Raw genomic sequence first — 27566 nt, forward strand, 5'->3', positions numbered from 1 at the left:
AAGTCCTGGTTTTGTGACCACTGATGCCAGGCAGACAATCTCTGAAGAGTATTGATAATGGCTGGGGTCGCCCATCTTATAAAGGCACTGCCCAGAAGAAAGCAATGGTAAACAACTTCTGAAGAGAAAATTTCCAAGATCAATCATGGTCATGGAAAGACCATGATCACCCACATCATATGACAGGGCACATAATGAATGAATGACATATGTTATCCAAACTACTAGCAAGGCATAATATGAGAATTATAAGGCATAAGGCATTGGACAGACCACCTTTGGAGTACTGTAAACAGCTCTGAATCCCATACCTAAGAAAGGATATGCTGGTATTGGAGAGGATCCTGGGGAGATTTACAAGAACGATCGTGGAAGTGAAAGGGTTAATTTCAGAGGAGTGCTTGATGGTTCTGGTCCCCAATTCACTGGAGCTTAGAATGAGGGGAATCTCAATGAAATGTACCAAATATCAAAAGCCCCAGACAGGACATGGAGAGGATATTTCCAACAGCAGAGGAGTCCAGGGCATAGCCTCAGAGTAGAGGGGTGTCCCTTCAAAACAGAGATGATTAGGAATTTCTTCAGCCAGAGGGTGGTGAATCTGTGTAATTCATTGCCAGAGATGGCTGTGGAGGCCCAGTCATTGGATGTATTTATAGTGGAGATTCTTGGTTAGTTAAGGGCGTCTAAGGTCATGTGGAGAAGGCAGAAGACTGTGGTTGAGAGAGAACATAAACCAGCCATAATGAACTGGTGGAGCAGACTCGATAAGCCAAATGATCCATTGAGTGTTACGGTCTTATCTACACGGTGCTCAGGATTTGTCTACCTGTGTAATCCATTCCTCAATCTCTGACTGAGAACTGCTCTCCACCTATACAACTAGACCAGGCCCTCCAGTCTGGATATCCCCCAGTTGTGCTTCTAATCTCCTCCTCTCCAGAATCGGAACTGGTGAAAGCTAATCAGACGAAGCGCACTGGGCAGTACTGCAGGGAAGAAAAGAAAGGAGAATGCCAAAGTGATTCTTATATTCCTGAGGCCATGGTATTGTTCAAACACTTTGTGAAGTTAAGCTACTGCCTTGTTTTTTATCAGATTCCTGCTGTTTATGATGGTCAGGATTTCAGAATTAGAATCATGTTTAGTATTACTAGCATATATCATGAATGTTTCTGTTCTGTGGCAGCAGTACATTACAATACATAATAATTTTTAAAAACTAGAAATTACAAAAAAGTATATATTACAAGTAAATTGACCAAGTAGTGCAAAAATAGAGCAAAATGATAGTGAGGTAGTGTTCATGGGTTCAGTGTCCATTCAGAACTCTGATGGTGGAGGAGAAGAAGCTGTTCCTGAATTGTTGCCTGTGTACCTTCAGGCTCCTGTGCCTCCTGTAATTGATATTTTAACCCAGCAGGAGGCCATTATTCAATCACAGTTTTTATTTCAGAGCAGCTTTATGTTCAACACAATGAGGTGCAGTATGCTCTAACTTTCTATTTCACTTGATGGATTTTCTGACACTGCTATTAATCAGGTTAAAAACAAAACGGTTAGTGTAATACACCAGTGACACAGGTTCAATTCTGCCCCTGCCTGTAAGGAGTTTGTATATTCTCCCCACGACCGTGTGGGTTTCCTCTGGGCTCTCCGGTTTCCTCCTGCATTCCAAAGACGTAGGTTAATTGGTCACATGGGTGTGATTGGGCGGTGTGGGCTTGCTGGGCCGGAAAGGCCCGTTACCGTGCTGTATCTCTTAATAATATGAAAATAAAATTTAAAACAGTAGAGCAGCACTGTCCCAATTACAGGCGTAAAACAGGCCACAGCTGGTCTCATGAGCATGAAGGCTAAGTAATTGAGTTATAAGGTGTGAGGCAGAATCTTGCTGGGTTTACTGAATATCAGTTTATAATTCCTTTAAAGTCAGGAAGATTCCCGGGCCTTTCTTGACCATTAAACCAATGATTAATAAGGCGATACTGATTGCAAATACACAACTGTATCAGTACTGACAACAGACATTCTGCAGATGCTGGAAGTCCAGAGCAACACACACACAAAATGTTGGAGGAACTCAGCATGTCAGGCAACATCTGTGGAAATGAATAAACAGTCAACATTTCAATCTGAGTCCCTTCTTCAGGACTGGAAAGGAAGGTTGAAGGTGCCAGAATAAAAAGGTTGGGGAAGGGGAAGGAGGACTAGCTAGAAGGTGATAGGTGAAGCCAGATGGGTGGGAAAGGTAGAGAGCTGGAACAGAAGAAATCTGACAAGAGAGGAGAGTGGACCATAAGAGCAAAGGAAGAAGGAGGGGCATCAGGGGGAGGTTACCAGGCTACAAATGACCACTGAAGAGATGCAAAACAGTATCCCAATTTTTAAAAAGCCTCGGCAGTGACTGTATCAATGGGTTCCTTTGATCTGGTAACCCTATAACATTGCACAATTCATTACTGTTGAAAGTGAAATAGCAAATGACTAAAAGCATGCAGTAGACTGTTAGGGAATTTAAATGAGTTCCATTGCTGAGATATTGACCAGTAACCTGTGAAGGACAAATTTTCCTTTGATGTTTGGGGATTTATTTGCATCTCTTTAGTTCAAACAGTGACCCAGTTAGCAAACCTTGTCCCGAACTTTGCCAGGGATGAGCTGCTTCCAGAGGACAACCTACCTGATGGGATCATAAAGTTTAATTTTCTTTAGTGTTGTGGGAGTTTAGTGCTGTCTAATTTCATGATACTAATTACACTGATAGCTGGAAATTGTCCTTTAGATGCACATTGAGTGTGCTTTGCCTCACTGACTCATGGAAAATCGTGTGAGTAAGGAAGAATTCCAGGGCATGACGATTTAACATGAAGAGATGCATAAAGCCCACCTGGGAGATGTAATAATCAGATGCGTAACTTGCATGTAGAATTTAAAACAGATTACTTTCTATACTTGTGCTTCTGAAAAGGGCAAGGGGAATAATATCAGATTATTTCATCTTCAGCCCTTTGCCTTTTCCACCTATCACCTCCAAGCTTCTTACTTCATACCCCCACTCTCCCAGCCACCTGGCTTCAACTATCCCCTTAAAGTTTGTCCTCCTTTCCCTCCCTTGCCTTCTTATTATGTCATCTAACCTCTTCATTTTCAGTCCTGATGAACCATCTCGGCCTGAAATGTCAGCTGCTTGTTCATTTCCACAGATGCTGCCTGACCTGCTGAGTTCCTCCAGCATCCTGTGTGTGTTTCTCTGGATTTCCAGCATCTGCACAATCTCTTGTCTTCCAAGAGGACCGCAGTCTTGTATGATTTGGTGCCCTGTGAGCCTCAATGACCTGGAGAGCTCTGTTGGCTGGAGTCAGGGCTTTATGCTTTGGCTCTTGATAGAGTCACACGTGTCAAACAGGTCAAGTGTGTCACATGTGTCTTGTATGTCAGACTAAGAGTGGTCCGATGGGCCTCCAGGTCTGGAGATTCAGCTCAGGACTAACAACCCTGACTGGTAAAACAAAATTGTCATGGAAGCAGCAGTGAAGAATCCTTCTACATCTGAGTGTGATGGTATTCTTGAGTCTCCAGCTGGGACTTGCGTGATTGACAATAGCTAACACTGAGAGGAAGCTACTGACATGATGAAGGAAGCTCTAACATCACCAGAGATAGAGGACCTTCATTGCTGCCCTCAATGCCAGCAGCATAAGTAAGAATTTCTTGTATTTGAGTTCTGGTCTAATTCTGCTCCTTTGTCTTATGGTCTAACTTACTTGTAGGACAAATGAGCTTCCTCTCGAGTTCATGTTTCAGGTGTGTGATGCTACAGTAATGTGGTGGTTAGGGCAATGCTATTACACTGCACTGATCTCACAAAGCTACAAGTTTCATGATATACGTCAGTGATAATAAACCTGATTCTGATTCTGATATTTCAACTTAGGATGGTGTTTGTTCTGGAGCACTATTCCCTCTAAGCTGTGCACGTGTACAGCCATGCAGTAACTGAAATTCTCCCACGCACATAGCCTTCGTTGCCATGTAGCTAGAATTTTCTTACTCAGCTACTGTTATGAACTGTGACAAAATTATTGCCTCAAAAATATCACAGCAATACTGTGATTTCAAATTTGTAATTTCTGAGAAAGTTAGAACTAGTTATGATAGGGTCTTTTAAGAGACTTTTGGATAGGTACATGGAGCTTAGAACCCTAGTAATTTCTAAGGTAGAAACATGTTCGGCACAACTCTGTGGGCTGAAGGGCCTGTATTGTGCTGTAGGTTTTCTATGTTTCTATGTAATTAAGATGTGCACTGATATGTTAAACTATGTGCTTAGAAACAAAGAATTTGAAGAGCTGTCAATTCTTGTTGGTGTTATTAAAACATTTCAAGCTTCTAATGCTGACTGTGAATGTGAATTCAGTCTTATGAATTCAATCAAATGTAAATCCAGAAGCAGACTAGAAGTGGAACATTTGGATGATCTAAAGAGGATTAAGACGCATCTTTCATCTGCATGCGAAATTAATCTGGACAGTGTTTATAGACAATGGATTTATAATGAAGACAGACGAGAAAATGTTTATGAAATGTGGAAGATTTTCTTTGTTGTATTGTATTTCATTATACTCTTTAACTAATTAATAAAATCAAAAGTTTGTAATTTTTCAATTTTCATTCTAAATATTTATAGTGTGCGTATTACAAAAAAAACATTTTAATTGCTGGCAGTTTTCAGGCTGTGTAAAAATTTCCTGATCCGAGCAATGCACGCAGCTGTAAAAAATAATGTAGAGGGAACATTGCTTATAGGTCAATATCAAGGTGGTGATTTTGACTCTGGTAGCCTTCCATTTGGTAGTTGTGGTGGGATTGGAAGGTGCTTTCTAAGGAGTTTTGGTGTGTGCCACAGTGCATCTTGTAGAAGGTACTTACTGCTGCTAGCATGTGTCGATGGTGGACTGAGCTGTGGAAAGGTTGGGTATAGCTCCCAATCTATCAGTATCTATTCATATCATCACATTATGATTACTCTTCCCCCAAAGCCCCTTTACTACCTGGTTGTAAGTTGGCATGTTATCATTACATGGGGTGTTCATTGATTGGTTCCTCTGGAAAACCGTCATATACGTATATGAACCGTATTGGATCATTTGCAAGAATGTGGCAAGTGCTTATGCAGCTGATTGATTATGCGGTGAATTGATTGGCCCTCCCGCCGTCTCTTTTTGCACGGGATTTCAAGTGCACATGTTTTTTTCATCTTTGTGGACCTGGGTTCGTCGCTCCTACACTGTAAGTTGCTCATAGCTGACATGACTCAGTAAACACATTTAATTCTACTACCCCATTTTCACTCGTGTATACAACACTACACTTGAGGGTGATTGTCCATTTTATCTGACAATGACAGGAAACCTGTGCCGGAGAGTTTTTAAAGTGGAAAAGCCATTGCACTGGGTCAGTTCCATTCTGTCAGCCTTAGAAGTCCGGGTTCAGTGGCACAAGTAGACATCACAACTGGGGTCCTTGGCTGCAGTGGAAGACCATGACTTATTCAGTGCTCCCCACTGAGCATTGCTGACTGCCCTTCTGGCATTTGGATCTCATCCGCCTAATCCATCAGAGCTGACTTCACATGCGAGGACAGGGATGTCCGTATCTCACCAGGTATGAGGCTGTCAGCGACCCTCGCCTGGTTTAGCCCGCCTGTCAAAGCGGTGTACCGGAGTGTGGCCGCTGTCGCTTACGAACGGCTACTTAGAGCCCCAGGTGAGAACTGAGTGGGGGAACCATCACTGGAGTGAGCTGTCTGAGAATGGACACGACAAGCCCATTCACCAGAGATACTACACCTCCCTGGACACGCCATACACACCATACGTGCCTGTCGATTGATCACATGGTGAATCAATTGGGCCTCCTGTGTGCGCGAGGCCCTTGCTTTTTAATGTGTTTTTGAGTTGTATGTTTTCATCTCAGCGGACCTGGTTTGTTGCTCCCTCAGTATAAGTCGCCAAGTGTGTACTGTGGGTAAGGTGACTCAGTAAAAGCATTAATCCTATTATACTGTTGCTCCATGAATAAATAAGAGGATACTTGTGACAAAGTAGTAAAGAAACATCTGGCCAAGCAACGTGCCAAAAATGACTGCTTTAAATTTATAATCCTTTACCATGAGCTTTACAACAGCATTGCCCAACCCTCCAAGTGGATGCTTGTAGAATTGTGAACAGCAAGTTGGGCAACAAGATAATCTAATTCCATATTTGAAATCACTGAGGGAACTATGGAATCTGTTAGAATCTCATCGTCTTTCCCTCTACCCAATCCATGTCAGTTTCCTCCTTCAGTTGCTTAAGGCTCATCGTTCTAATTCAATTCACCTCATACCCAAGACTTGGATATAAAATGAGATAAGCCATATGCCATTTTTGTTGTGAATGTTTTCATATGTTAGGTGCTTATATAACTGGGTATTGTGAAGAAAATATCCTTGAAGCCACGGACATGTAGGTCCTTATAAAATCAGAATCAGGTTTAATAGCACAAACAAGAGAAAATCTGCAGATGCTGGAAATCGAAGTAATAAGATGATGAGAGTCATTGATCATATGGATAGCCAGAGGTTTTTTCCCAGGGATGATATAGCTAACACGAGGGGGCATAGTTTTGAGGTTCTTGAAAGCAGGTACAGAGGGGATGTCAGGGGTAATTTTTTCACACAGAGCATAGTGAGTGCATGGAATGGGCTGCCGGTGATGGTGGTGGAGGCGGATACTCTTTAAGAGCCTCTTAGATAGGTACATGAGCTTAGAAAAATAGAGGGCTATGCGGTGGGGTAATTCTAGGCAGTTTCTAGAGTAGGGTTACATGGTTGGCACAACATTCTGGGCCAAAGGGCCTTTAACATGCTGTAGATTTCTACATTCTATATTGTAACACACACAAAAATGCTGGAGGAACTCAGCAGTCTAGGCAGCATCTATGGAAAAGAGTAAACAGTCGACGTTTTGAGCTGAGACCCTTCATAAATGCTGCTCGGCCTGAGTTCCTCGAGCATTTTTGTGTGTAATACTCAGGTTTAATGTCACTGGCATATAAACTCTTCGCAGGCTTCCAGCCAGGTACAGGTACCGATTTTAACGGACATTTTGACAAACTCTGCCATCTTCAGGGAAATTGATGCCTGTACCCAGCTGAAAACCTGAGAAGAGTTTATTTGTCATATACGCCAGGAGAGCACTAGATCCTTTTTCACTGCCACACGTTGTGAAATTTCTTTTGTTTTTGTGGCAGCAGTACAATGCCATACATAATAATAAAAACAGTGAATTACAGTAAATATATATATATATAATAGTTAAATTAAATAAGTCGTGCAAAAAAAGGAGTGAGGTAGTGTTCATGGGTTCAATGTCCATTCAGAGGGGAAAGAAGCTGTTCCTGGACCGCTAAGTGTGTACCTTCAGGCTCCTGTACCTCCTCCCTGACGGTAGCAATGAGAAGAGGGCATGTCCTGGGTGATGGGGGTCCTTAATGATAGATGGAAAGGGAGTATTATGTTCAATTTTAGTTGCCTCATTATAGAAAGGATGTGGAAGCTTTACAGAGGGTGCAGAGGAGACTTATCAGGATGCTGCCTGGATTAGAGAGAGCATATGAAGATAGGGTGAGCGAGCTCGGGTTTTTCTCATTGGAAGGAAGGAGGATGAGAGGTGGCTTGATAGGGGTGTATAAGATGATAAGAGGCATAGATTGAGTGGACAGCCACCACCTTCTTTCCAGGGAGAATTGGCTAATATGAAGAAGCATAAATTTAAGGTATAGGGGAGATGTCAGAGGTGTGAGTGCATGGAACGTGCTGACAGGGGTGGTGGGTATTGACAGATACATTAGGAGCATTTAAGAGGCTCTTAGTTTGGCACATTGATGAAAGAAAAATAGAGGGTTAGGTAGGAGGGCCAGGTTAAATTGATCTTGGAGTAGGTTAAAATATCAGCACAACATTGCATGCCGAAGGACCCAAACTGTGTTGTAGCGTTTTATGTTCTGTTCTATGCTCTTTGTTAAATATCAATGAAGATAAAAGTGCACTGGAATTTTGACCATTACAGAAATGAGATGAATGCAAATATTTGCTCTCTTATCCTCGGTGATTACCTCTGGAGTTCTGAACTGAAATTATCTGTGAGGAATCACCAGGTTGCTGCTGGCATTTGCTAGTACATAAAATTATTATTCATAGGTTCAAATGAAGGTCACTTGTGGATTCACATGAAAAGATAAATAGGCCGGTGACATAATGAAGGTAGGTGTAAACTATTAGAACTAACAAATGTCAGTAACCAGTGTGTGTGCATACATTATGAGGTGCAAAGCACTGCATGCCAATTGACATTAGACAATATTTGTGCAGTAGCTGTTACAGCAACTCAGGTATAATAATAGTTCCCATTTAACATTGCCATCATATATTTATACAACAGATGTGACAAAGGCCATAGTTTAAATGAATCCAAATCAGAAAAGAATTTATTATTTTATTTATTTAATAATACAGCGTGTGACTGGCCTTTCCAGCTCTTTGAGATACGCCGCCCTGCATCTCCCGATTAACTCTAGCCTAATCGCAAGACAATTTACAATGAATAACTAACCTAATAACTAGTATGTCTTTGGGCTGTGGGAGGAATCCAGAACTGCCAGGGAAAACCCACACATTCCATGGGAACTACATACAAGCTCCTCACAGATGACTGCGGATTGAACTTTGAACTCTATCACCAAACGACCTTAAAATATAGGAGCAGAATTAGGCAATTCATCCCATCGAGTCTACTCTGCTATTCCATCATGGCTGATACCGGATCCCACTCATCCCCATACACCTGCTTTCTCGCCATATCCTTTGATGCCTTGACCAATCAGGAAACTGTCAACTTCCGCCTTAAATATACCGACAGACTTGGCCTCCAACACAGTCTGTGACAGAGCATTCCACAGATTTACTATTCTCTGGCTAAAAAAATTCTCACTATCTCTGTTCTAAAAGGTTGCCCCTCAATTTTGAGGCTGTGCCCTCTAGTTCTGGATACCCTCACCAAAGGAAACATCCTCTCCACATCTACCATATCTAGTCCTTTCAACATTCAGTAGGTTTCAATTAAATCCCTCCTCATTCTTTTAAATTCCAGTGAGTACAGGCTTAAAACTGCCAAATGTTACTCATATGTTAACCACGTAAATCCTGGAATCATCCTTGTGAACCTCCTTTGGAGATATGGGGCCAAAACTATTGACAGTACTCCAAGTGTGTACTGACTAGTGTCTTATAAAGCCTCAGCATTATCTCCTTGCTTTTATATTCTATTCCCCTTGAAATAAATGCCAACATTGCATTTGCCTCCACCTGAGCCCTTAGCTTGTAATAGCATCATGTGAAATGCTACACCACTGCGATGCCTGGATTACTGGCTTAGATGATGCAAAACTATTTGTTGTTTATTTGTTTGGTTCAAGATTTGTTTATTGTCATTCTGCAGTACCCAAGTGTAAAGGGTGTAAATGATTGCTGCTCCGGTTATAACGCAGCATAAAAAACACAATAAATCTACACTCGGTGCCACTTTATTAGGTACAGGAGTGGAACCTGGTGTGGTCTTCTGCAACTCTGGATATCCACTTAAATGTTCAACATGTTGTACATTCAGAAAAGCTCTTCTGCACGCCACTGCTGTAACATGTGGTTGCATGAGTTACTGTAGCCTTCCTGTCAGCTTGAACCAGGTTGTACATTCTCCTCTGACCTCTCTCATTAACAAGGCATTTTTGCCCACAGAACTGCCACTCACTGGATGTCATTTGTTTTTTGCACCATTCTCTGTAAACTCTAGAGATGTTGTGCCTGAAAATGCCAAAAGATCAGCCGTTTCTGAGATACTCAAACCACCCCATCTGGCACCAACAGTCAAAGTCATTTAGATCACATTCTGATGTTTGGTCTGAAAAACAACTGAACCTCTCGACCATGTCTGCGTGCTTTTATGCACTGAGTTGCTGCCACATGATTGTCAGATTATGTATTTGTATTAGCAGGTGGTGTACAGGAGTACCTAATAAAGTAGCCACTGAGTGTAAATATAAAGCAATTCTATAAAACACAATGTACAGGTAACTGTGTGAGTGTCTCTGTATATACATAAGATTAGCTTTTAAGCACAGACTGATTGTATGTACATAAAGTGCAGGAAGGTGACTCTGACAAGAAATGATAAAGTGAAATGTATTGTTTAGCAGCAGTAGTACAGTGCAAAGACATAAAACGTTATCAATTACAAGAAGTAACTAAGTAGTGAAAAAATAAATAATAAGGTAGTGTTCATGGGTTCATGGACCATTCAGAAATATGATTGAAGAGCGGTGAAGAAGCTGTTCCTGTATCAGGCTCTGGTGTGGATCTTGGGGCTCCTGCACCTCATCCCCAATAGTAATAAACTGGTACAGTGGTTTATTATTGTACTGAGGGACAGTGAAAATAAACTTTGTTTTGTATGCCATTTGGAACATACTGATCATTTCATCACATCTGTATATTGAGATCAACATATGTGGGGGTCAAGGGCCAGTGGCGTAACAGGCAGTAAGTACATTGAGGTAATACAAGGGGGAAAGCAATAACAGAAAACAGTGTTATAGTTCCAGGAAAGGGTAGTGCAGGTAGACAGTAAGGTGTAAGGCAAACACGGGGTAGGCTGAGAGGTTAATAAACCGTCCTTGAGCACTTTCAGGCTTTTGTATCTTCTGACCTATGGGAGAGAAAAGAAGAGACAATGTCTGGGGTGGGTGGGGGTCTTTGATTATGCTGGTTGCTTTACTGGGGCACTCAGAAGAGTCGATGGAGGGAAGGCTGGTTTCCAAAATGTGCTGAAATGTGTGAACAACTCTGCAGTTTCTTGCAATCTTGGACAGATCAGTAACCGTACCAAGTCATGATGCATCCAGACAGGGTGGTACAACAATAAAAACAGGCCTCGGCTGACAGGGACAGGCCACATTTCTTCAGCCTCATGGGGAGGTAGAGGTAATGGTGAGTTTTCTTGGCCATCACATACATGGCTGGATCACAGAAGGCAACGTGGGTAATGTTCATTCCATGGAACTTGAAACTCTTGACCCTTCCAACCACAACACCCTTGATGTAGAGAGGAACAAGTGAACCACCCCCGCCTTCTCTCCTGAAGTCCACGACATTGAGGAAAGGCTATTTTCATGGCACCATGTCACTAGGCTCTCAATCTCCTTCCTGTGCACCGTATATCCCATTGTGGTGGTATTCTCTGAGAACTTGCAAGTGGAGTTAGAGTAAAATCTGCCCATGGAGTCTTGAGTGTGCAGGGAGTAGAATAGGGGCCGAGGACTCTAGTTCCCCACTGTGGAGCACCATTGTTTAGAATAATCATGACGGAGGTGTTGTTGCCTACCCTTACTGATTGTTATCTGATGGTCAAAAAGTCAAGGGAGGCAATGACTCCCAGGTCTAGGAGTCTGGAGATTGAAGATTAGCTTTATTTTTTCACATATGCATCAAAATATCAAAACGTACTATGAACTGCATTGTTTGGATCAAATAAAATCAGCAATGATTGTGCTGAGCAGCCCACAACGTGTCACAATGCTTCAGCACCAACTTGGGATGTCCACCACCCACTAACCCCAACCACAGGACTTTGTAATGTGGGTGGAAACTGTAGAACCAAGAGGGACCCTTCACATTCACACGGAGACCATACAAACTCCTACAGATGGTGGCACGAATTGAACCCTGATCAGTGATCGCTGCCACAGTTAACCATTGTGCTAAATGTTACCCCACCGTGCCTCAGAGTTTGCTTGGAATTATGATAATGATGAAAGAATAATCGTCAATACACAATTACCTGACATTTAAGTTCAAATCCCTCTGGCTCCTCAAAGGCTGCTTGACCTTGTGAGTCTGTTTAGCTCTGCTTAAGTCATTGTGATCAGTTTGCTAAATGCCATGTACGAAGCAGGCATGGTAGCACTGCAGTTAACACTGTATTCTGCGTCTATTACAGCTCAGAGCATTCTCGATTTCAGAGTTCAATTCCGGTGCCCTCTATAAGGAGTTTGTATGTCCTTCCCATGAACACATGGGTTTCCTCTGGGTGCTCGGGATTCCTCCCATGGTCCAAAGACATCCCAGTTAGCAGGTTAATTGGCCTATGATTAGGCCAGGTATAGATATAGGTGGATTGCTGGGCAGTGTTGCTCGTTAGGCCAGAAAGGCCTGTTCTGTGTTGTATCTATGAATAAAAAAATTTCCAGCAACGTAGGTCTCAAAGTGTGAGCTCAAACTCTTGATGAGTAATCTGCAAACACGCCATCTGCACTCACACAGAACGACTGGGTGAGATGGCAGCAATTTTCTTTTAGACCCTGGCTCCAGTTTGTGACCTCCTTCAAAAGAAAGAGGAGTTGTGATTCCAAGCAGTGGGCTTATGTCTTCATGCCAGTGAGAAATCATCACAATAAAAGCTGAAATATTAAAGGTGGCACTTTGTATGATCAGTACACCAACCTATTTTGTATCCACCATTTGGTACTCGATATCGTAAGATGTTTCACACCCCTCAACACCACTACTTTGTCATTTCCCGTCAGTCGCCTAATGTATAGACACTCCTGTGCCTAGCATCAATCTATGTATATAAGCTATCTTATGTTTTTATATTGTTGTGTTTCATTTTACTATTATTGTGTTTTATCTTATTGTGTTTTTTGTGCTGCTTCAGATCCAAAGTAACAATTACTTTGTTCTCCTTTCACTTGTGTACTGGAAAAGATATTATACTATCCTGAATCATATTGTACAACTATGCTCATCTCCACAGTGGAAATGGAAATTATTTCATCAATGACAAGCAACAGGATTGATTTGTTTAAATCTTCCTCAGATTAGTACAGGCACAACAAAGATAAAGACGCAGCAAGAATTCGGGAAAACATTTCAATTGATATTCATATGTTCACAATGGTTTAGTGGGCTGATATCCTGCTGTGCTTTAGAGATAGAACATTAGTTCAAATTTCAAAGAAAACTTATTACCAAAGTACATATATGTCACCATGTACTACCCTGAGATTAATTTTCTTGCAGGCATTCACAGTAGATAAAGAGAAACACAATAGAATCAATGAAAAATTAAGCAAAATCAAATACCGATGAACAACCAATGTGCAACGGACAACAAACACAAAAATAAAAAACAAGTTAGTATTAATAAGTTAGGGCTGGGTTGTGTTATTCTCCAATCTTGGCACACTGATGATGTCACCTCATATGGTGATAAAACATTTGCAAATGGATTGCCAAGATCAGAGAACAACTCAACCCAACCATCAAGCACCCGAGCTACACAGTTATTTGCAGTGATAAATAATATTGAGAACATGAGTTGTAGAGTTTTTGAAAGTGAGTCCATCAATTGTGGAATCAGTTCAGAGTTGTGGTGAGTGATGTTGTCCACTCTGGTTCAAGTTCTGGTTGAGGAGCAATAACTGTTCCTGAACAACACGCACAACACTCTGGAGGAACTCAGCAGGTTGGGCAGCAGCCACGGAAATGAACAGTCAACGTTTCGGGCCGAGACCCTTTGTCAGGACTGAAGAGGGAGGGGGAAAGGGCCCTATAAAGAAGGTGGGGGAGGGTGGGAAGGAGAAGGCTGGTAGATACCAGGTGAAAAACCAGTAAGGGGAAAGATCAGGGGGTGCGGGAGGGGAAACAGGGAAGGGATAGGCAGGAAAGGTGAAGAAGGAATGTAAGGGGAAAGCATTATGGGTAGTAGAAGGAGGCGGAACCATGAGGGAAGTGATAGGCCGCTGGAGGAGAAGGCAGAGGGAAACTGGGAAGGGGGAAGGGAGAGGGATGGAATTACCGGAAGCTGGAGAATTCAACGTTCATGCCAAGGGGCTGAAGACTACCCAGACAGTATATGAGGTGTTGTTCCTCCAACCTGAGTTTGGCCTCATCAAGGCAATAGAGGAGGCCACGTATGGTAATATCTGAATGGGAATGTGAAGCAGAGTTCTGGAACTCTGTTCCTGAAGCTTGTGTTGTGGGAATCTAAGGTTGCTCTATCTCCTTCCCGAAGGCAGCAGTGGGAAGAGAGCAAATGATTCCCTGATCTCTGCTGGAACTGTCTTGAAAAGTGCACAGAGAATACACATTCCTGTCCTTAAAGATGTAAGCAACTGTTTGCCTGCGGGAAGAAAATACCCAGCTGTCAATATGTGATGGATGTTTGACACCACTGATATCTTTAAAAAGAGCAGAACTCTTATTAATATTCATTTTTCTTATTGACGGAACTCCTGCCCCACTGGAGATGAGAATCTGATTTGAAAAATTGTTGAGCAAGTATATGAATTAAAATTAATTGGTGTCTTCTAAACTCTAGCAAGCAAAGATACAAGTAATATTAAATCTCCTTTCCATATGAGTGATATATACACCTGACATAACCATTAATTTTGCTCTGTTCATCTAAGGAACTGCATAAATACTTCAAAACATAAATGTGTTAGAACACAAGAAATTATGGGAAGGGAGTAGTCGATTTTTTTTTTCAAATCAGCTTTCTCTTTCAGAACATCACTTACAAAATGCTGGGAGAAATCAGCAGGTTAGGCAGCATCTATGGAAATGAATAAACAGCCAACATTTCAAGCCGAGACCCTTCAGCAGTTATGGAAAAGACCATAGACCATAAGACAAAGGAGCAGAAGTCAGCCATTCGGCCCATCGAGTCTGCTCCGCCATTTCATCATGAGCTGATCCAATCTCCCCTTTAGTCCCATTCCCCCACCTTCTCACCATAACCTTTGATGCCCTGACTACTCAGATACCTATCAATCTCTGCCTTAAATACATCCAATGACTTGGCCTCCACTGCCGCCCGTGGCAACAAATTCCATAGATTCACCACCCTCTGGCTAAAAAAAATTTTTTGCATCTCTGTTCTAAATGGGCGCCCTGCAATCCTCAAGTCATGTCCTCTCGTACTAGACTCCCCCACCATGGGAAACAACTTTGCCACATCCACTCTGTCCATGCCTTTCAACATTCGAAATGTTTCTATGAGGTACCCCCTCGTTCTTCTAAACTCCAAGGAGTACAGTCCAAGAGCGGTCAAACGTTCCTCATATGTTAACCCTCTCATTCCCGGAATCATTCTAGTGGATCTTCTCTGAACCCTTTCCAATGTCAGCACATCCTTTCTTAAATAAGGAGCCCAAAACTGCACACAGCATTCAAAGTGAGGTCTTAACGGTGCCTTATAGAGCCTCAAAACGGGGACTGGTCAGAATAAGAAGGTGATGGGAGGGGAATCTGTACAAGCTGGTAGGTGATAGGTGAAGCCAGATGAGGGGGAAAGGTCAGTGGGTGGAGGAGGGAGATAAATGAGAAGCTGGGAGGTGATCGGTGGAAAAAGTAAAGCACTGATAAAAGATGGAATCTGATAGGAGAGGAAAGTGGGCCATGGGAGAAAGGGAAAGCTGTCATTTTCACTTCATCTCAACACTATAGATTAAGAACAAATACTCCTAATGAGCATGATACAGTGGCTCGGTAATTTCACTGCCTGGTCCTGAGGTGGTGACCAACCACAGACAAAATCTATAAGATAAATCAGATATCTCCTTAAAAACTAAAAATCTTTTAAGCTTTAGGAGTGGGACAGGGGTAGGGTAGGAGCATTTAATGACAATTCATTCAGCGAGCCAGCCAGCAGAGGAAGGATGGAATGAATGGCTTCCTCCTCCCGTCTCAAAGTTTTAAGCCTAAAAGGGCGCCACGGTGGCGTAGTGGTTGGCATGTCGCTTTTACAGCTTCGAGTTCAGAGTCCAATTCCGGAGCCGGCTGTCTGACCACGTAGGTTTCCTCCATGTGCTCTGGTTGCCTCCCACAGACCAAAGATTGATTGGTCATTGTAAATTGTCCTGTGATTGGCTAGAGTTAAATAGGGGGTTGCTGGTTGGTTCAGCTCATTGGACCAGAAGGGCCTGTTCCACACTATCTCAAATTAAATAAATAACTGAAGTTAATTTATTTTCAAAGTACATATATGTTACCAAATACTACTTTGAAATTCATTTTCTTGCAGGCATTTACAGTAATTAAATAATAGAATCTACAAAATAGTACGTAAAGAAAAAAACAACCAATCTGTAAAAGCAGACAAACTGAGTAAATGAAAAATAATACTGAGAACATGCGTTGTAAAAGAATCCTTGAAAGTGAGTCTGTAGGTCGTAGTGTTGTGCTGACTAAAGCTATCCATGCCAGTTCAGGAGCCTGATGGGTCAGGGGTAATAACTGTTCCTGAACCTGGTGGTGTGGTTCCTGAGGCTCCTGTACCTCCTTGATGGTAGTAGAGAGAAGAGAGCATGGCCTGGATGATAGGAATCTTTGATGATGGACGATGCTGTCTTGTGGCAGCACTCCATGCAAATGTGCAAAATGGAGGAGAGGGCTTTGCCTGTTAAGAACTGGACTGTATCCATCACTCTCTGTAGCCTTTTTCTGTTCCCGGCCATTAGTGTTTCCTTACCAGGCTGTGATACAAACAGTTAGGATACTCTCTTCTGTGCATCTATAACATTAAGATTGAGGAAGGTGAGCAATGCAGTCATCCGCAAGTCCAAAGTCTTTTTCCAGATCTTTCCCGCTGTCCAGCCATGAGGTTGTGCGGTGAGATCCTGAAAAGTGTGGACTACATCCCATATCTTGGGAACAGCAGATATCAATGATTAAATTCATCATTATCCTCTGCCTTTGGTCAAAAGAGAGGATCAGTACTTCTCACTTATCCCCTTCCTCCACTTCAACAAGAACTACATCGGCCAGACAGGACGTAAGCTCTCAGCTTGCTTACGGGAACACAAACTGGCAGCATGGGGACATGATCCACAGTCACTGATCTTGGTTCCTGAAGACCGAGAGGGACACCACAGAGGTTCCGGTGCAGGCAAGCATGAAGCAGGCATGTGGATTTTTAGAAGTATGGTTCTTTTCTGTCAACTCCGTAGACAAACATGTTGAAATAGACGCCATTTATGAACCCCTAAGAGCCAAAGAAATGCGAACCAATAGAATTCAAAAATCAACTGAAAGGATAACCAATCACGACTGGAGCAAGCAAACGGGAGCCTATATAAATGCAAGCACTCCCAGAAAGAAACACCAACAACTGTGCACTGAGGATGTCACCTCGACTGGCGATGAAACGTCTGCAAGCTAATTGCCAAGCTCGGAGAACACCACAACGTCAAACACCTTAACCAATGAAGTCACCTCTCATCATCCTTCGTTGCAAAGGGAAAAGCCCTTGCTTGCTCAAGTTCTCCTCACGAGACCATGCAGCAGAGACTGTGTGGGTGGTATTGTTCAGTGTTTTGAGGTCTGATGTAGAATCGCCAGGCCTCAGAAGCATAGGGAGGGACAGAGATTTCATTTTATTTAGAGATACAATGCGGAATAGACCCTTTCGGCCCAGTGAGCTGCAATGCCTCAGCAACACACTGATTTAACCCTTGCCTAATCACGGGACAATTTACAATGTCCGACTAACGTACCAACTGGTAGATCTTCTGTCTGTGGGAGGAAACAAGAGCATCGGGAGGAAACCCATGCGCTCATGGAAGAATGTACAAAATCCCTACAGAGTCGGTACTGAGTTCCGACTCCTCGACCTGTAATATTATCCCGTTAACTGCTATGCTATTGTGGCATCAGGTCACTGTTACCTTGGAGAAATCATGAGTCGTGTGGTCTCTGCAGGTGATCCTGTACACCACATTGCTTTTGTCTTTTTTCTTTACTGGTACCTTGGTTCCTGAGACTTCCATGTACTTATAGTAATTTATAGTTTTTATGAATGATTATGTATTGCATTGTACTGCTGCCACAAAAGGACAAATTTCATAACATATGACAATAATATTAAATGTGATTCTGAATCTCATTCTGAAATCCTGACCATCGTAAGCAGCAGGAATCTGATAAAAAGCAAGGCGGTAGCTTAACTTCACAAAGTGCTTAAACAATACCTTGGCCTCAGAAATGTAAGAAGCATCATGAATCACTTCTGCATCCTCCTTTCCTTTCTTCCCTCGCAGTACTGCCTAGAGCGCTTCATTTGATTAGCTTTCACAGCTCCAAGTAGCAATCTGCGATTAATTATTCTATTTCGGTTCCAATGAGTGTGTTTTACCTGCTGCGTTAACAATCTTTGATGATGATTGCATTGCGTGTACATGTTACTCTGAACTGCAGATTTCATCTTGCTGGCTGATGTTGGTTGTCTGTCGTATCTGACGATGACAGAAAGCCTGTGCTGGGACAGTTTTTGAACTGGAAAATCCATTGCACTGGGGTAGTTCCACTGTCTTGACCTCAGAGGTCTAGCTACAGTGGTACAAGTAATCGTCACAACTGGGGTTTTCCTTGGTTGCAGTGGGTGACCATGATATTTTCTGTACCTTGTCATGCCCTTCAATCTCCATAGAGTGTCGCAGAACTGCCCTCCCGGACATTGGATCTCCCTGCTGAGCTCATCTGCCCAGTCCACCAGAGATGACTTTGCATGCTGGGACAGGCATGTCCCTATCTCACCTGGGTATGAAACCCACTGGCTACCATCACCTGGTTTAGCCCAACTGTCGAAGTGGATGTGGCTGCTGTCACATGCGAACAGCTACTTGAAGCCGCGGATGGGAGCCGCGAGCCCTGAAGGGATCAAAGGTTTGTGAGCTACCCCAGATAAGGCACAACAAATCCCTTCACCAGTGGTGCTACCCCTTACACCCCTCAGGCTGATACTTATCCATGAAAAATTATGCTAATTTCTCTTACAAATAGTGCGTTTCACCTCTCTGATATGAGTGCATCCCACCGTACTGCTGTGTGTGACACAACAGTTTCTGTTATGTCACACACAGTGGCTCTGGACTGCTGAAGAATGCTACTATTAAATATAGTATATCTGATGCAACAACCTATTTCATTTTACAAGGGGTATGGTCCGGGTGCAGGTCATTGGGACGAGGCAGATTAATAGTTTGGCATGGACTAGATGGGCCGAAAGGCCTGTTTATGTGCTGTAGTGTTTTATGACTCTACAATTGTGAGGATTCTTTTATGCAATACATTACAACTTGGCTCTGTAAATATGCCTTATAAAATCTGGGTTTCAGAATCAGAATCAACACAGGAGGTTTCAGAGATGCTGGGAATCCAGAGCAACGAACTCAAAATGCTGCAGGAGTTTGAGAGGTCAGGAAGCATCTTCGGAGGGAATAAAGAGTCAACTTTTTAGAAGCATTGAAAACCTACAGCACAATACAGGCCCTTCGGCCCACAAAGCGGTGCTGAACATACACTTACTTTAGAGATTACCCATAGCCCTCTATTTTTCTAGGCTCCAGATACCTATCCAGGAATCTCTTAAAGGACCCTATTGTATCCGCCTCCACCAGTGTCACCAGCAACCCATTCCATGCACTCACCACTCTCTGAGTAAAAAACTTACCCCTGACATCCCCTCTGTACTACTTCCAAGCACCTTAAAACTATGCCCTCTCGTGCTAGCCATTTCAGCCCTGGGAAAAGGCCTCTGACTATCCACATGATCAATGCCCCTCATCATCTTATACACCCCTATCAGGTCACCTGTCATCCTCCGTCACTCCTAGGAGAAAAGGCCAAGTTCACTCAACCTATTCCCATAAGGCATGCTCCCCAATCCAGACAACATCCTTGTAAATCTCCTCTGCACCCTTTCTATGGCTTCCACATCCTTCCTGTAGTGAGGCGACCAGAACTGAGCACAGTACTCCAAGTGGGGTCTGACCAGGGTCCTATATAGCTGCAACATTACCTCTCCTCTCGGCTCTTGAACTCAATCCCACAATTGATGAAGGCCAATGCACTGTATGCCTTCTTAACCACAGAGTCAACCCGTGCTGCAGCTTTGAGTCTCCTACGGACTCGGACCCCAAGATCCCTCTGATCCTCCACATTCTGATCCTTTTTAGACCAAGACCCTTCATCAGGACTGAAAAGGAAGGGGGGGAGAAGCTTTCTGACATCCTGAGTTCCTCCAGCATTCAGTGTTTGGTACTCTGGTTTATTATCACTGACATATGTCAATTTTTTTTTGTTTTGTTTGGTTTGAAATCTCAGCTATCAACAAAAACCATATTCTTGTTTAGTTAGAATCAGTGATATTCATTCAAAAAACCTTTGTTATTCCAATTTCTCTAACTAATTAGATGTAGTTATTTCCTATTTAAAGGTTTACAAACTAACCTTCCCTATATTTGAAAACTAATTGAATTCCCATTCTTGAGTATTATGTTAACTTCAGTTTCAGTTCAAGTCAATATGTCTACAAACTGAAATTCAAATTCAGAAGTTATATATCTATACAGCTTAACTCCTTTCACAGCAATTCTCCAACATCACAACTTTTAAACAAAGTAAATCTCGTCCAATAACTTATCAGAGTCTGTGCAAAAATAGTCAGTTCTTGCAGAAAGTCAAATTCAGATCCTTCAAATGAAAAATAAACATACACATCCAGCCGTATTAAATCCTGTATGTCATGAAACATTTTGTTCCCACGCTGGTTTCTCGATCTTGGGTGGCTCACCATCTTGTTTCTTGGTTCATTGGATGAAGTCATCAATCATCCATGGAAAGTCATTCACAAGCCTATACAAAAAAAACCTGACCAAATTCCTTGGTGTGATTTAACAGAACTAAGTTCCCAGTTACATGGTAGAGATCTTGGACATTCGTCTCTGCCGATATTGTCTCATTATAGATGCTGCTTGTTATAGCGGTTGCTTCAGTAGATCTTTTATCGTTATCATCTCTCCTCCACCCTGAGGTTTTCAGGTAAGTAGGGTAGAGATACCAACTGCTAATTCCACTTTTAACAATTTCTAATAGTTTATTACGTTTCTCTCGCCTTCCCACGCTGCGTCAGCCATGCCTCACTCTTGCATAGCTTTTTTTATCCAAGTTTTCTATTTTTTTAATTTCTGTAAATCTCGTTTTCATCCCTCCACAGATGGAGCTTTCTAACATTACATCTTTGGGTTTAATTAACCTGAGTTACATAAAACTTTTGCATAGTCCTGTAGATTTTTTTTTGCTGCAGTCTCCAGCTTCTGCAGTTTCTTGTGTCTCTATCTCACTGTCAGTATAGTTCTCTGACATAGCAAAAAGAGGATGCCATTTCAATATCAGTACTGCTGTGCAATTTCTAGTTCAACTCTGAAATCCTTTACTCAGTTTGTAACTGGTTCATTATTGTCACATACACTGAGATACAATAAAAAGCTTGTCTTGCATACTGTTCATGCAGGTCAAATCTTTATTGCATTGAGGGGGAACAAGGTAAAACAATAACAATGCAGAATAAAGTGTAACAGCTACAGAGGGAGAGTGCAGTACATCATCATTATGTGTCATGTCATATGACGTGTCAATCATGGTCTTTCCATGACCACAATTGTTCTTGGCAAATTTTTCTACAGAAGTGGTTTGACATTGCCTTCTTCTGGGCAGTGTCTTCACAAGACGGGTGATCCCAGCCATTATCAATACTCTTCAGAGATTGTCTGTCGGGCGTCAGTGGTCAGGACTTGTGATACGCATCATCTGCTCATGCGACCATCCACCACCTGCTCCCATGGCTTCATGTGATCCTGATTGGGGGGAGGGGGTAAGAAGGTGCTATACATTGCTCAAGGGTGACCTGCAGGCTAGCGGAGGGAAGGAGTCACTTACACATCCTTTGGTAAAGATCTATCTCCACCCCCCACCCAATCAATACTGTGCAGGATCATAACAAGGCAGATTGAGAGATCAAGAGTCCATCTAATGCTTTTTTTGAGTTTGATAACAGTCAGACAGAAACTGTCCTTGAGCCTGGTGGTACATCCATTTGACTTCAGCAAAATATTCTCTGCATGAATTGTAAACCTTTCAACATAAGAGACATCACCTGCCATGATCTGTCTCCTGACTTCCATATACTACCTTCTGAATATCTTCTGTGGATTGCAAATCAACCAACCTTACTTCTAATATTTACCGCTTCATTCAAGCTGATTTCAATGACTAGCATGAGCACTGCTCAGGTGCATGAATGAGGATTCTCTTAGCAACACACACAAAATGCTGAAGGGACTCAACAGGCCAGGCAGCATCTATGGAAAAGAGTCAACAGTCGACATTTCGGGCCGAGACCCTTCATCGGGACACTCTTGTCAGACGATTCTCTTCTTGGTATGGGACGTTGGAGTTGAGATGATATCAAAATGGGTATTGTCAATTTCCTTGTATTTGGTACTGTTCAGACTTACCCTGGCTGCCCCAAATTACAGATCAGATTGCTGGTATTTCCTCCTCCAAATGTAATGGGACAGTTAGCTACTTTCAGTATCCTGGAAATGTGACACTGGCAATAATAAAAGGCATATCTTTTTGTGGGGGGAAATGGTGAACACAAGATTCTGCAGATGTTGAAAAATTTGGAGCAACACACACAAAAGGCAGGAGGAACTCCGCAGGTCATGTAACATCTATTTAGAGAAATAAACAGTCCATGTTTCAGGCTGAGGTCCTTCATCAGGATGGGAAAGAAAGAGGGATGACAGCAGGATAAGAAGGTGGGAAAGTGAGAGGAGTATAACCTTGCAGGTGATAGGTGAAGCCAATGAGTGGCAGGGGGGAAGTGGTGTAAGAAGCTTGTATTTGATAGGTTTAAGAGGTAAAGAGTTTAATAAGAAGAAATCTGATAGGCAAGCTCAATGGAGCATGGAAGAAAGGGAAGGAGGAAGGGCACCAGAGGGAAGTGATAGGAAGGTGACAAGAAGAGAAGAAGGTGTGATTTGGGGAGCCGGAATGGGGAATGATAAAAGAGAGGGGGGGAGGGGGTGAAGAATTACCAGAAGTCAGAGAAATCAATGTTCATTCTGCCAATTTGGAAGCTACCCAGATGGAATATGAGACGTTGCTCCTCCAACCTGAGTTTGGCCTCACCATGACAGTAGAGAGGGCTATGGACTGGCATGTCAGAATGGGAATAGGAAGCTGAATTGTAATGGATGGCCACTGGGAGATTCTGTCTTTGAGGGGGAGAACAAAGATGCTCGGCGAAGACTTCCTACTGGACAAGCTGATTCTGAAAAGGTGCTCACAAAACAATGTCTTGGAAAAACAACAGAGTTCCTGTTTTTTTTTAAATTTATCCATTGTTCTGTGATAACTCACTTTCTGCAGAATGATTGAATGGAAGAGGCTGGTTGTTTCAGGCCTGTTGGCAATCTGTCAATGAGAGATCAGCAATTCTTGGAATGTAGCTGAAATACAAAAAGAACAAAGTGTTGTACTAATCCGGCCTGCCACTCCATCACTACCAGTGGTGCTGTGGCTCAGTGCATTAGAAATGCTCACCTTACGTAGCCTGCCTTCTCCTGAACTTCCTGGCAATTTTACCTGTTACAGCAAGCAGCCAGCGAATCTTGGTTGTCAGTCTGAAGCTGAAAATCTTTCACAAGAAAACTCTACTCTGTTCTCCAGTTGGCAGTGTTTGAGAACTTTCTCAACAGAATGTGAAAAAGAAATACAGTGAAGAAGGCAGAAATGAAAGCTAATGCATGATATGAAAAATTAGACCGGATAAAATATTAATGCTATAAATTTCCCCCACTCTTCACCAACTTTTTTTTTCATTTAGAGATACTGCAAGATTACAGGTCCTTCTGGTCCAATGAGCCTGTAGCACCCAACTATACCTATGTGACCAATTAGCTTACATCTAACCGTACAACTTTGGGATGTGGGAGGAAACCGGAACACCTGGTGTAAACCCAAGCAGTGGCAGGAAAAACGTACAAACTCTTTACAGACAGCAACAATATTTCAATGCAGGTCACTGCTGCTGTAATAGCATTATGCTACCGCACTGCTTCATATAGATAATTGTTATTATTTTCTGTACCATCCCATTATTTTTTGATAATTAAAATGTAAACTTGCCCTGGACTCTGTTGACATTGCAAACTGAATGTGGTGTCTTTTCAGCTAATTACATTAAAGTAGCAATATGGATGCAGAACCTTTAGGTATAGAGAGGATGCCTTTTCAGACCAGCATACTCTCTCATACACAGCTCAACAGCAGAATCCTTTACTCAATTTGGAATTGGTTTATTATTGTCACATGTACCGAGATACAGTGAAGAGCTTGTCTTGTATACTCAGAATCAGAATCCCACGATCTTGATTGATAAGTTACAGAACCTGGGCCTCTGTACCTCCCTCTGCAATTGGATCTTCAACTTCCTAACAGGAAGACCACAACCTGTGTGGTTTGATGATATCCTCCTCACTGATGATCGACACTAGTGCACCTCAGGGTGTGTGCTTAGCCCACTGCTCTACTCTGTCTATGCCCACGACTGTGTGACCAGGCATAGCTCAAATCCCATCTATAAATTTTCTGATGATACCCCCATTGATGGTAGAATGTCAGATGGAGATAAGAGGGTGTACAAGAGTGAGATATACCAACTAGTGGAGTGGTGTCGCAGCAACAACCTGGCACTCAAAGTCAGTAAGGCGAAAGAGCTGATTGTGGACTTCAGGAAGGGTAAGATGAAGGAAAACATACCAATCCTCATAGAGGGATCAGAAGTGGAGAGAGTGAGTGTCAAGTTTCTGAGTGTCAGGATAGCTGAGGATCTAATCTGGTCCCAGTACATCGATGCAGCTATAAAGAAGCAAGACAGCAACTATACTTCATTAGGAGTTTGAAGAGACTTGGTATGTCAATAAAAACACTCAAAAACTTCTATAGATGTAACGTGGAGAGCATTCTGACAGGCTGCGTCACTGTCTGGTATGGGGGGGGGGGGGGGCTACTGCACAGGACCGAAAGAAGCTGCAGAGGGTTGTAAATTTAGTTGGCTTCATCTTGGATACTAGCCTACAAATTACCCAGGACATCTTCAAGAAGTGGTGTCTCAGAAAGGCAGCGTCCATTATTAAGAACCCCCAGCACCCAGGACATGCCCTTTTCTCGCTGTTACGATCAGGTAGGAGGTACAGAAGCCTGAAGACACACACTCTGCGATTCAGGAACAGCTTCTTCCCCTCTGCCATCCGATTCCTAAATGGACTTTGAACCCATGAGCATTACCTCACTTTTTTAATATATATTTCTGTTTTTACACAATTTCTAATCTATTCAATGTATGTATTCTGTAATTGATAGATTAATTGATTTCTTCTATATTATGTATTGCATTGAACTAAGTTAACAAATTTCACAACACATGGCAGTGATTATAAACCTGATTCCGATTCTGATCTTACTGTACAAGAGGTCTGTTCAAGATCTGTTAACAGTTGGATAGAAGCCATCCTTGAGTCTGGTGCTACATGTTTTCAGGCTTTTCTATCTTCTGCCCTTGTGACATTTTGTGGTATTGTACTTCTGGAAGAAACTCATTATCAAAACAATGTGGAAGCTTTAGAGAGGGTGCAGAAGAGATTTAACAGAATGCAGCCTGGATTAGAGACCATGTCTTATGAGCAAGCTAGGGCTCTTCTCTTTGGAGTGAAGGAGGATAAGAGGTGAAGTGATAGAGATGGACAGGATAATAAGAGGCACAGATCGAGTAGGCAGCCAGGGTGGAGGAATGTATGGGGGGGGATGTCAGAGGCAAGATTTTACACAGAGGGTGGTAGGTGTATGGAACGTGTTGCCAGGGGTGGTGGTAGAAGCAGATACATTAGGGTCATTTAAGAGACTCTTAGATAGGCACATAGATGATAGGAAAATGGAGGCCTATGTAGAAGGGAAGGGTTAGAATGATCTTAGAGTAGGTTAAAAGTTTGGCGTAACTTCATGGACCAAAGGGCCTGTGAAGTTCTATGATCTCTGAAGCTAAGAAAATTCTTCCAATGTCCTCAGTTTATATTTTTGGGACCAATTAAAATTTTTTGAATGAATATTTCATGCCATTTTTTTTTTCTTCCAGAGCCTCCAATTGGTCAAATGCATCCACCTCATGGCAGCGCGACCCCTCAAAAGAATGGTAATCTGCTGGTGATCATCGTGGTCTCCATTGGAGCAATAATGGTCGTGGTGGTCATCGTCGTTGCTGTGATTTGTACCCGTCGATCCTCAGCACAGCAGAGAAAGTATGTTTGCATTTCATTAGCTACTCTAATGCCTGATTGCTGTTTCCTTACGATCACTCTCATAGTGTGGTAACATTAGAAGGAAGTCATCTGATGATCAACACTAGAGATTCTGCAGATGCTGGAAATCCAGAATAAAACAGACAAAATACTGAAGGAACTCAGCAGGTCAGGCAGCATTAATGGAAATGAATAAACAGTCAACTTTTCAGGCCAAAACCTTTTATGCGGAGTTAATGATAAAGGGTTCTGATGAAAGATCTCGGCCTGAAATGTCGACTGTTTTTTCATTTCCACTGATGCTGCCTGACCTGCTGAGTTCCTCCAACATTTGTGTGTATCACCTGATGCTTACGTGCTAACCTGCCTGTAACTGAGCCAACTACACCCAAAAGGACAGCATGGTGGTATGGCGGGTAGCACCATCGCTTTACGACACCAGAGATAGGGGTTCAATTCCCTCTACTGTCTGTAAGGAGTTTGTACATTCTCCCCATGACCACATGGGTTTCCTCCCCACTTTCAAAGATGTGGCACCACTCTGCCAGATTTCCAATCCCCCTCCCATAGGCTGATTCATCACCACCTTTGTTGCACATTTGAACCACCCTCTCAGTGAAGAGGTTCCCCGTCATGCTCCCTTTAATGTCTCACCTTTCACCCTTAACTTATGACAGATCAATATTATGTACAGAACCCTGCGATACACTCGCAACTGTGAGGTGTCTCCTTTGTTAAATCATGACTCGTAATGGTCAAATATTCCTGAAGCATGAGTTCGAATCCCACAGAGGCATGGGTGGAATTTAATTCAATTAATTAAATAATCTGGCATTAAAAATAAAGCCTTAGTAACAACAAACTCAAAACAGCTGGAAAATACAGTATTATACAAATGTGTTCGGCACAAATATATAGTGAAGGTGCCAACAACTTTTGCACAGAACTGTATTTGTTAACGTGGAGTGGAGAGTGAGTTTGTAAATCTGGCAGTAGGAATGGATGTTGAGAATGGCAAGGGTAGAGCACTGTGAGAAGGGTATGGGACAGGTGGCAGAGAAGGAGTGCCAGGGGGTGACACGGTGTAGGTGCAGACACACCCAGTCCTGAGACACCAGGCAAGGTCATTTGATCATTACAGAATGTCTCGTGTGCTTCCCGCTCCCTTTCCTCTCTCTTCCACTTTTTCCAACAGTGATTCCCCTGTCCCTGTCCCTTTCCCACTCTCAGTCCACAACAGAGACCCATTCCAGAACAGGTTTATC

At 42.6% G+C, this 27566-nt stretch overlaps 1 protein-coding gene across 1 annotated transcript in view; it reads left to right on the forward strand.

The window, feature by feature from the left end:
• Positions 1 to 27566, forward strand: part of dcc (DCC netrin 1 receptor) — a 1312938-nt gene that overhangs the window by 1238560 nt on the left and 46812 nt on the right. Inside the window, exon 23 of the mRNA XM_073064089.1 lies at positions 26139 to 26301. Within this exon, the coding sequence (XP_072920190.1) occupies positions 26139 to 26301 (163 nt within the window). The remainder of the gene's footprint in view (positions 1 to 26138; positions 26302 to 27566) is intronic.

The sequence above is a fragment of the Hemitrygon akajei genome, chromosome 13 (assembly GCF_048418815.1).
Source record: "Hemitrygon akajei chromosome 13, sHemAka1.3, whole genome shotgun sequence".
Taxonomy (NCBI): domain Eukaryota; kingdom Metazoa; phylum Chordata; class Chondrichthyes; order Myliobatiformes; family Dasyatidae; genus Hemitrygon; species Hemitrygon akajei.